The sequence below is a fragment of the Crocodylus siamensis genome, chromosome 15, assembly GCF_052110815.1.
Source record: "Crocodylus siamensis isolate JL-2025a chromosome 15, ASM5211081v1, whole genome shotgun sequence".
In the NCBI taxonomy this organism is placed as follows: Eukaryota; Metazoa; Chordata; order Crocodylia; family Crocodylidae; genus Crocodylus; species Crocodylus siamensis.
In genome coordinates, this window is record NC_143409.1 from 46,085,617 (window position 1) to 46,096,698 (window position 11,082).

At 59.7% G+C, this 11,082-nt stretch overlaps 2 protein-coding genes across 2 annotated transcripts; both read left to right on the top strand.

Moving 5' to 3' along the window:
* The first annotated feature begins 175 nt into the window (after window positions 1–175).
* RPS5 (ribosomal protein S5) lies at window positions 176–3,450 on the top strand. The gene is made up of 6 exons (XM_090030140.1): window positions 176–227; window positions 306–411; window positions 936–1,145; window positions 1,432–1,560; window positions 1,690–1,788; window positions 3,341–3,450. Exons 2-6 carry the CDS (start codon window positions 307–309, stop codon window positions 3,407–3,409), a joined length of 612 nt encoding a protein of 203 aa, XP_089886266.1. The 5' UTR covers window positions 176–227; window position 306; the 3' UTR covers window positions 3,410–3,450.
* Window positions 3,451–7,084: 3,634 nt separating this feature from the next.
* Window positions 7,085–8,968, top strand: RNF225 (ring finger protein 225). The gene is made up of 2 exons (XM_090030137.1): window positions 7,085–7,284; window positions 7,722–8,968. The coding sequence occupies exon 2, from the start codon at window positions 7,890–7,892 to the stop codon at window positions 8,661–8,663; it is 774 nt and encodes a 257-aa protein (XP_089886263.1). The 5' UTR covers window positions 7,085–7,284; window positions 7,722–7,889; the 3' UTR covers window positions 8,664–8,968.
* Window positions 8,969–11,082: the final 2,114 nt, after the last annotated feature.

The following is an 11,082-nucleotide window of genomic DNA, read 5'->3' on the forward strand; positions in this document are numbered from 1 at the left end:
GGGCAGTGCCCGGGGCTGCCGTGCCGTGCCGTGCCGCGCCGTGCCCCGAGCTCTGCTTTGCACAAAGACCCCTCTCGTGCACCCCGCACCGCTCCCGCTCCCGGTCCCGGCCCCGAACCCCCCCAGCGCGCCTGCGCAGCCCGGCCCCGGAAGCGGCGCCCCTGGATAAGAGCCGGGGCGACCCCGCGCGCGGCCTTTTCCGCTGCCGGAGACGCGGGAGCCGCCATGTGAGAGCGGGGCGGGGGACTGGGACTGGGAGTGGGAGCCGCGGGCCGGGCCTGACCTGACCTGACCTGTCCCCGCAGCATGACGGACTGGGAGAGTGCCCCCGCCGTGGCCGAGACCCCCGATATCAAGCTGTTCGGCAAGTGGAGCACGGACGACGTGCAGATCAGCGACATCTCCCTGCAGGTGCGGCCTGCCCCGGCCCGGTTCACCTCCCCCTCCTGAGCGCTAGCAGGGCTGCCCGGGCGCGGGTTGGGGGCCCTGCCCCTCGCCCCAGGGCCGGGCTGCAGGAGGAGGCCGGGCCGCGGGCATCCCCAGGGCAGGGCAGGGGCTCCTAGTGGCTCTCGCTGCGCCCGTGCGGCCGCGGCCCGGACCTGGGAGGCTGCTGCACGCTGCGGGGCCAGGTCCTCCCCAGCTGGCCCTGAGGAAGGGCTGGGGGTCTCGGCTGGAAGGGCACACTGCACCCTTCTCCTTCCTGTGGTGCTGGAGCGGGGGCGCCACAGGGGCTGGAGCGTGCATTGCCGGGTCTGAGGGATGACCACCAACCCCTTACTCGGTGGGCGCAGCCCTAGCACGTTCATGAGGGGCGGCAGCTCCACCCTGGGAGGCTGCTGAAATCTGGGGGAGCTGCTGCCCTACCCCCTCACCAGGTGGGGTGGGAGGGTAGCCCTGGTCCTTGCCTCCTCACGCCACTGCGTGTCCTGCTGTAGGACTACATTGCAGTGAAGGAGAAGTATGCCAAGTACCTGCCCCACAGCGCCGGGCGGTATGCAGCCAAGCGCTTCCGCAAGGCCCAGTGCCCCATCGTGGAAAGGCTCACCAACTCCATGATGATGCACGGGCGCAACAATGGCAAGAAGCTGATGACCGTGCGCATCGTCAAGCACGCCTTCGAGATCATCCACCTGCTCACTGGCGAGGTGAGGGCGGCCCTGGAGAGAGGAGATGGGAGGGAGGGCAGCCTGTGGGCCCTGGGGTACAGGGGTGTCCCTTGGGGCTGTGGGGGGCTGGGTGCCGTGGGGCGGGGGATGCTCTGTTGGAAGTGGTTATGGCAGTAGGCTGCATAGAGAAAGTACATGGGTGGGATGGCTGGGCCCTGGAAATGGTGAGTTTTTGTGGTCAGGCCATTGGCTTGGTTTAGGACCTCTTTACCAGGGTGGCCCAGAGACTCTTTCCTTCTGACCCATCCAGTACTTTTTTCGGCAGAACCCTCTGCAGGTCTTGGTGAACGCTATCATCAATAGTGGCCCCAGGGAGGACTCGACCCGTATTGGCCGTGCTGGTACTGTCAGGAGACAGGCTGTGGATGTGTCCCCCCTGCGCCGGGTCAACCAGGTATGCTGCGCTGCCTCCCAGTACGTGCACACAGTGGAGCTGGACTGGACATTGAGCTTCCTGCAGGGTGTGGTGGGTATCCCACCCCCACTGCTTCTGGAGCTGATTCCTGTTTCTGCCTCTCCCCAGGCCATCTGGCTGCTGTGCACTGGGGCTCGTGAAGCTGCCTTCCGCAACATCAAGACCATTGCTGAGTGCCTGGCTGATGAGCTCATCAATGCTGCCAAGGTAGGAGCCCCCCTTTGGGCCAGGCTGAGTTCTCTTCTCTGCTCAGTGCTGGGGGTGTCTGACCTGTGTGAGGGGAACTGGCTGTGACAGTCAGCTCTGCTGCTTAATGCAGCTGCTTCCCCAGCTTTCTTTTGTGGTGGCTTAGGTTGGGGTGACCCAATCCACACAGTAACTGTTGTTTGTAAGCAGGTGGGACTTCACCAGGCTTCAGTCACCCCACTCCTGTCCAGCAACTTAAACTAAGACAGCTTCCCTTTAAATGAAACCCGGCTCTGTTGCCCCATTTCCATGGAGCAAGTGGAGGCAGAGGGCCAGGTACTCTGAAGCACTCAAGGGTGCCTTTTTACTGGGAGCAGAGTAGGGTACCATGAGGCCTGTTACCCCACATGGGATTGTGACTAAAGTTAGAAATGGCTGGCCTCTGGTAAAAGCTTTGCTTTACTTGCCTCTGATGTAGCTTTGAGACTGACTGACTGATAAGTCCACACAAGACCCCTCTCCTCACCCTGCTCCCAGCCCTTGTAGCCCAGCTGGGGTTGGGGTCTCTTTTTCGCCTCCCTGTCCAAAATGTCACTGGCTGCCTGGGCAATGGTGGTGGCATGTCCTGCACTGGCTGCCTGAGCACACCCTGCTCTCTGCGCTCCCAGCATTGGCCCTATCCCTCATCTTGCACTTGGAGTACCTGAGCCAGATGTAGAGGCTAGTGTTGCTTTGGGGCCCAGGCACAGCTGTCAGTATCCCTTGGTCATGCCTACCATTCTGGATATTGGCTTTCCATAAGACCTGGGCCAGTACTGGGCTATGGTACAACTCCAGTAAGTACAGCTGGCTTGGGTAGGTGCTCTGTGCTGGGACAGTTAATTGCCTGTCTCCAGTGACAGGTAGGCGGGCAGGTTAGGCTGCTTTGCTCCATGCTGGGCTGAGGAATGGGGCTCTAACACTAATTGGACTGGGGTAACAGGGTGGGTGCATGTGCACAAGGCCTGAATTCGCATTTAATTTGTTTCTACTATGGCCTTATCCTGGAGCTTAATCCCTGTTGTGTACAGTGAAGGTCTACAGGAGGGATGCTGGCCCCTTGAGTTATCTTGCAGGATTGGGTAGTGGTAGCTGTGGTATGACCAATGCTCAGCTCATTGCAGCTGCCAGCTCCCTCTCTGGCTTGGGTTGGCCCCCAGAGCTGTCACTTCAGTTAACTCAGAGGTGGTCAAAATGCGGCCCATGGGCTGGATACAGCCCACCAGGCTATTCTGTCTGGCCCATGGGCCCCTTTAAAAAAATTAGAAAATTAATTTTCATCTACCCCTGGCTGCCTGTCATGTGGCCCTTGATAGCTTGCCAAAACTCAGTAAGTGGCCCTCTGCCTGAAATAATTGTCCACCCTTGAGCTAACTGGTGCTTTGGTTGAGAACCCATGTAAGGCTCTGGGGTCCATTTGCAAGACCTGCGTGGAGCAGTGTTTTGCCTAGTGGGAGGTCATGGGGCTGGTGTGCAGAATACTTCTGGTGGGGCTGGACAGGTCAGGGTTTCACTCTCTCTATCTGCCTCCCAGGGCTCCTCTAACTCATATGCTATCAAGAAGAAGGATGAATTGGAACGTGTGGCGAAGTCCAACCGTTAGAGATGCTGCAGTCACTTCAATAAAGTTGGTTCCATTTACAAGCCCTGTCTCTATTCTCTGAGTTGCCAGCTTTCTATTGCCTCCATACAGGATCATGTGGGGCTGGCCTTGGTGCTATATTGCTGCTCTTCATACTGGAGATGAGATGGCAGCAGAGTGCTAAAAGGGGGTTAGGGCAGTGTGCTGCTGCTTCCTCTAACTGCAAGGAGCTAGCTGGGTTGGAGCTGCTGGGTGCCTGCTGCCATTGGCTGGAGGTGATGAACCTTATGCTATAGTATTGAGGTGCTGTCTCTGTCCATGCTTAAACTCCCGTTGCTCCAACTGGGGGCAGTGCCTCTTGCTATGAACTAGGATGGCCATAAGTGTTCATGCCAGGACTTGCTACATCAGGCAAACATCGTCACTTTTGTTTGCACCTTATCTGGTACCTGAAAGTGCCCTAAAACCATGACCAAACCAGTGCATGGCTGCAAACTGCTTCAAAAATGGCTGATATGGGGAAAAAGTCGACCTCATCTAATCAGGTAGCAGATTAAGGCACTCTGCTTAAAAGTGATTTGGAATTGCTTTGTGCTTCCCTATAGGGGTTGCTTGCCATGCCCCATCTCTATCACAGGGAGGAGGCAGAGTCCTTGTGCAGCTGTGGAATGAGGGGCAGAGCAAGTATACTGGGAAGCAGCTTACTTGAGCTGGTGCACATTCCCATTTTATGTAGGGGGGGTGTGCCTTGAGGAATAGGAGCGGAAATGAAGGGCACACGTGCTCCCCCCAGTGGCATGGGGCACTGGGATTTTTTTCTGATGGGGGGGGTCATGCCCCAACTCCACTCCTGCCTTGAGGTGCTATAATAGCAGTGGGTAATCAGGATGCGGGTGTAGCTCCATGGGCTAGGGTCCAGGAAGTAGCTGATCAAGGCCAGGAGCTCAGATACCCCAATGCTAATCCATGTGAGTTTCAGCACCTGCCCTGGCCAGCATACTGCCAGGAAGCAACATTTGCCCTGTAGGATCCCAGCCTGCTGCGGGGCCTGTACTTAGCCCCCTAACTGGTACCTGGGGCATGTCAGGCACAGACCTCATGGTAGTGGGCCTCAGGTCCTATCCACAGCCCAGTGCTGCTGGCTGTCAGTGCACCAGCTGGGATGGGTGCTGCAACTTGCAAGGAGTGCCTCTCCAGGTTTGACAGCAGCCAGAGCCAGTGGCTCCTTCAACAGTTGGGCTGGGTGGGAGGCTCAAAGGCCAGGGCATCCCCATGAACTCAAACCCTGGAAGGGGCTTCCAGCAATCATCCCTCCTTTGTGAAAAGGATCCCTTGATTGTGAGACATCCCAGCCCCTAACCACTTCCCCTGCCACCTGCCCCACCGCCCAGGTCCATTGTCCACTTTCTGCCATAGTTGAGCACACCCTATTTGCCTCACGGCAAGGGCTGATGGCAGGTGAAGGCCTTTGTTCCCTATCTGTCACAGCTGGCTCCACCCTGTCTGCCCAGTAGCCCCTCCCCCCAGCAAAAATGTCCTGGGTGGGTGAGGGTCCCCAGCGCCTGCTTTCATGGGGTTGGGGCTCAAGCCACCAGACTCTGCCCAACACCTATGACAGCCAGCCAGGGGCTTCTGAGACCCTGGCTGGCTTACAATGCAGGCGGCAGTGCCCCTTGCCACCTGGACTCTGTCATTGCATGAAGGCATGAGTTCCTGTGTGCAGGAGCCACTTATCTGTTTGGTTTTGATAACGCTAAATTTAAGTGCTTTGTGTAAAGTGATTAAATTTACAGCATTACTTACAACTTCCGTCTGCACCCATAATATCTAGTTGTAGTTGGTGTGCCTCTGCCTTTGGGGGGAGATACTCCACTTCCAGTCCCTGGGATGAGTCTTGGAAAGGATTGTTACCAAACCAAGCCAGTTTCACAGCATGACCCCCATCTGGCTACGCTAAACACCCCGTGGAAGCTGCCTGCGGCTACAGGCCTGGCTTGCTAACCCCATGTTGACACCCTTCCCCTTGTTACAGGCCCATTAGTGAGCTCTGGGGGAGGCAGGGGCTTGAGGAGGAGCAAAGCTGCATCTGCTGGCTGGATGGGCAGGCTTGCCCATCTTCCACTTTCCCCCTAGTTCTCATTCAAGTACCTGCATGTGCAGAGGGCACAGGGTGGGCCATGTGAAGTGGGTCAGTAGTGATGGGCCAGAGGCAGCCTCAGTGTAGGAAACATCTTGCGTCAGGCAGGGCCCATGTTCTCGTGGCATGATGCCAATGCGCAGCGACTGCAGCGGGGGAATAGGAGATGGAACTGGAACCTGCTTGCTTCAGCCAGCCCTGGTGTGAGGTGTGAGCTGAAGCTTGGGCTGGGCGCAAAACCAGCTCAGTGAAATATCCCCTTGAGCTGGGTGTAGCTGTGTGGCCCAGGAAGAGAGCAGGGCTTGCAAGGAGTCTCCCCAGAGTTGCCTCCTGATTGCACTGAATCCTGATCTTGGCCAGTTCGGAGCTATCTGCCAGGTGCAGTGGGATGGAAGCCAGCTTCTGGTCTTGGTTTCTTCAGGGCTAAATCTGGAGTCCTCCCCTGACTGCAGGGGGATTTGGGCTGGATTCTGACCTCTGTCCTGGGGGTGCAGGCTCTTGGCCACAGAGCATAGGGCTGACTGGCCTGGTCTGGACGTCGGGGGACCCTCAGGATAACAGTGGGGCCCAGGCTCTGTCTGCTCCGATTCTGGCAGCAGGTGCTGTGTGTGCAGATGGGAGAGCACAACCTGCCCCCAGCCCTGGGGGAGGCGAGGTGCTGGTCCAGCTGGATGGACCAGTCCAGCAGAAGCAGAATTGCTGGTTGGGGCAGGGATGCTGAACCATGGCTGCAGAGTAGGCCAGTCCAATCCTGGTGCCCTCCATACAGTCCTCCAGGCTGGGCCTGGCCCTGAGCCCTGTGCCCATCACCCCCACCCCTCATCTCTGGAGGATTAAGTTGACAGAGCCAGGGCCTCAGTCTCCATGCTCCCACGGGCCAGACTGTGGATCCAACCTCCTGGCCTTGACATGGCATCCAGGATCCTGGCCCACTCCTGCTTCCTATCTCCCCACCCCTGAAGAACAGCTGCCTGCCCCAGCATTGCTCCCCAGCCCATTTCTCCCCTGTCCCACCCCACCCTGGGGTGCCCTTCTCCTGGAGGGTTGCCCACACCTAGTTGTGCTATGGTTACGGCTGTCCTCTCCTGTCCTCCTGGCGGGGGGCAGCTCTTCCCCCACAGTCAGTGCGGGCCCTGGGGCCCACTCCCACCCAAGGCAGGGAGGCAGCAACCCCAGTATGCCAGTAGGGAGCACTGTGTTGTAGAGTGGGGTGAGGGGTCCCTAGGGGCAGCACTCCCTGTGGGTCAGTGCCAGGCCCAATGTGGTAGCAAGGGACCAGGGTGCAGGGTGTAGTCCTGGCAGTCAGTGCTGGCACGGATGCCTCAGAGCCGTGCTAGAGGGCACCGTGCTGCAGCGTGGGCTGGGGGAGTGCAGTAGGGGGTGTTCACTGAAAGGGGCAAAGGGTTAATGCTGGTGGAGCGAGCTGCTAGTCGCATTCCTGGCACCGTGGCTTCAGGCAGGGAATGCAGTGGCACCGGCTTGTCCCTGCAGCCTGCCCAGGCCCACACGAGGAGGCTGGAGCTGCAGGCGTGACGAAAGGAAACGTTCTCTGCAGGGGACGGATTCCAGGGCTGGGGAGTGGCAGGACCGGCTGCACCTGGTGCCAGGTGGAGCACAGCCGGCGCATGGGACGCAGCTTCCCCAGTGCTCTGGGGAGAGCCAAAGGCAAGGGGAAGGGACCCAGGGCTGGGGACACACGGAGAGCCAGTGGCCCAGCTCTGTGCCCTCCCAGAGCCCGCGGACCACAGCCAGCAAGCAGGTGAGACTGATGGGCCCGGGACTTTGCTGAGGCAGGGGAGCCCCAGGCCGGGAGAGCAGGGGCAGTGGGGCAGGGGTGAGGGCCACTGGCAGAGCTGTGAAGGGGGCAGCCCTGGGGTCCTGGGCGCGGGGAGCAGAGGCCAGGCTTGGGTGTGGGCTCGAGCAGCGAGGTGCAGCGAGGTGCTGTGGGGACGTGCTCTCTCTTTCCCCGTCCTTCTGGTGGGGAGCGTGGGCAGCCGATCGCTCCATGCCGATGCTGCGTGCACAGCTGATGGGGCTGTATTGGGGTGACTCTAGAGGAACCAGGCAATGGCTGATAGCCCCAACCCCCACCCCATACAATCTGGGGTGCTGGGGGCGTCTCCCAGCTGGGACGGTGACGCCAGGCTCCTTAAGGCTCCTTATCACTGCTGGGTAAATATTGTCCTTTCTCTCTAGCTTCTCCAGATACGCTGGTGCAGGCCTGGCCCAGCAGGAGCTGGGGGAGAGGGCACTGGGAGGCACCTGCTATCCCACACTGCCTGCACCCTCCCAGACTGTAGTGTGTGTGGTGCCTCCACCCCACAAGTCCCATTTCTGCCCGACGTGAAGGAGACAGCCCCGGGCATGGCAGAGGAGCGGCCAGGTGCCATGCAGGCGCCAGAGGACCAGGAGCAGCAATGGCCTGACTTGCAGGGGGCTGGAGGGGCTGAGGAGGAACAACAGAAGGAGGAGACACCCCTGGACTGCATCATCTGCTTCACGCCCTACGACCGGCTGTTCAAGGTGCCCAAGGCCCTGGGCTGTGGGCATGCCTTCTGCCTGGAGTGCCTGGCACGCATCAACGTCTCCTCCGAGGAGGTCAATGCTGTGAGCTGCCCCATGTGCCGGGAGCTCACACGCCTACCCCGTCGCAAAGGGCTGCCCGGCCTGCCCACCCGCTGCGACCTGCTGGAGCAGCTGCCCCCCCTGCCTGGTGCCCCCAAGGGCTCTGTCCACTTCAGCCGCCGCAAGGGACTGCTCTACATGCTAGGGGGGAATGGAGGCAGCAACCAGGGCTGGGCCTGGGGCCGGGCACCGGCACTGCCCAAGCCAAGCAGCACCCTTAACACCATCAGCCTGAGTGTGGATGTAGGGCGTCCGGAGCCCCGGGTCACGGGCCGTAGCCTGCGGAGGCTGAGCATCACCAGCTGGCCCTTCTGCGTGGCCATAGTCGTGGCCATAGTGGTGACAGTGGGGCTCATAGCCTGCAGCGTTTACATCTTCTTCTGGCTGCCAGGTGTGTACAACATGGCAGTGCCGCGCCCAGGGTTCAGCAACTTCACCTGGCCGCTGTCCTCAGGGCCCATGATCAACAGCACACACACCAACCACACCTTAGCCCCCCCCACCAGGCACTGATGCCCGTGGGCTGGGCTGGGTTGGGCTGAAGGCCACTTCCCTGCTGTGCCCAAGCACTGCCACTAGCACCAGCCCCTGGACTGCCCTGTCCCTGCCCTGCCTGGGCTGATGCCTGACAAGAGGAGCAGCTGCCAGGACCTGGACATGACTGTGAGTCTGTGACTGTGACATCCCTGATCACTGCCAGAGAACTGACTTGGGGGGAGGGGGGGAGAGCACCCCCTGCACCAGCCCCCTCAGACCCCATCTCCTGGGAACATACATGTGACCCCTCTTCTCCTGTTCCTCTGCTTCCCCCTTCATTAAATGACTTGTGTTTTGCGTGTCGATGATGTTCTGACAGGCCTCGAACTACCCAAGGGGAAAAGAACGACCCTGAGAGCGGAGCAGGGACTAGTGGGGGGCACTTCTGGTGCCCAGGTCTCCTGCTCGCTTCCCAGATCTAGGGATAGAAGCCAGGAGTCCTGGCTCTCAGATCATCCTTCCCATATACCCTGGACCCCATGTCCCTGCCAGATCTGGGGCTAGATCCCAGAGACCAGGCTCCCAGTCCCACTGGTCTGACCTGCTCTGTCAGCCCCTCTCACCCCCTCTCCCTTGCCTATCGCAAGAGCTGTGATGGGGGGGCTCAGCCTGGGGCCTGTGTAAGATCCCCCATCCCAGGAAGAAGAGGTCCGCCGAGCTGGCTGGCCCAGTAGGAGCAGCCGTGTCTGGTATGGGAGGCTCTGGTAGCCCTAGCGCCGAGCTCACCTCAGCACAGCCCCAGAGCTCAGCCTGCTAATGCTGGCCAGAGCCTGTGCACACTTCGGTCTTAGGGAGGTGGCTAGGAAGGGAAGGCTGGGGCTGGCACATGGGCCCAGGGATGTGCAGGACCCCTGGGTTCAGTCCCCAGCTCTGGGAAGGGAGTGGGGTCTGATGAGTTGGAGCAGGGGGTTGAGATCCAGGACTCTTGGGTTCCCTCCCCTGTACTTGGTGCAGTGGGGAGGGTGGTACAGAGGAGGTTGGCTCAGACTGTGTTGTGCAGAGGCTTTTGTCACCCCACAGCTGCAGGCCCCTGGTTCCTGCAGTGGGGACCCTGGCATCTGCTCCCACTCTTAGGCACACAGTCCATCTGGGCAGCCATGGTATCTCCAGCAGGGGCAGGCAGTGCTGTGTGGCAAGGGATGATATGGAACATCCCTGTCCCCACATCCCCCCTAGCCACAGCACTGCCTGCCCCTACTGGAAGTACCAGCCTGACCTGAGAGCAGCCCAGAGCCAGCCCCAGCCCTCAGCCTCCACACGCCTGGCTTGGGGATGGGGAGGAGGCTGTGCAATCTGACTTTTGGGGGGCAGTGACGGTGGATGCTGCATAAGCTTCCCCCCATCCCAGCCATCTGGAGGCCTGTGTTGCAGTGGTTTGCCTCCACAAAAACTTGTGGCTTCAGTGTGATGGGGAGGGATGGATGAATGGGTGGACTGGTCATGTTGTGACCATGGAGGAACACAAGGAGAGGACAGGGGTGCTTGGGGCTATATAGACAGACAGGAATGGCAAGAAGGCTGGATGTGGTAGTGGGTGACTGGACAGACAGACAACAGGACAGTTGGCTGTAGGGAGGAATCTGAGGCAAACAGCAAAACAGGAGCTCATGTCTCCTATATACTCCCTCTCAACTCAGGGTTGTAGCAGCACCTTGTGTGCTCGGCAAGCAGGGCCGGCCTGTCCTATCCTGCAGAACCTGCAGCCGCAGGGGGCCTGCAAACAAGGGGCTGTGCCCCACTCGTCCCCCGCCACCTGCAGCATTTTAAAGGGCTTGATGCAGGCAGGGAGCCCCTTCCTGGCCAAGCAAGGGAGGAGTTCCCGGCTCCACTCCCACCTGGGCCCCAGCTCTGGCTCTGGCCCTGGGGAGGGAACCCAGGCACCCCTAGCACATGCTGCCCCCACCATGCCCCCCGGCAGTGCAGCCCATGTGCACACATCCCAGCCCCAACTATTTGATTTCAGTGAGTTTAGACTGCAATTTTGATTTTTTGATGAATCGGGGGCCCCCCAAAATTGTGAGCCAGCCCTGTCAGCATGTGTGCATGAGATGCAGTACGTGCAGTAGGTACATGCTGTGTTGACTTCATGTGTAACATTGTCCATGCAGCATCTGTATGGGGTAGGAGCAGGACACTACTCTTCCTGTATGTGGCTGTGGCAGCTGTGTGTGTGCAAGGGGCAGTTGCCTTGATGCTGTATGTGTGGGGGCTGCACAGCAAGGTGGTTGTTTGGGTGTCTATGCATGTGTGTATACCTGCGTGTAAATGCATGGACCTCGTCGTGCACGATGCACTCACCCCTGGTGGATTTGTGTGCTGTGTCCATTATGGGGCTGTGTGATGCTGTGCGGGCAGTGTCTGTGTGGGAATGGGGCTGATGCTTGACTGGGGCAAC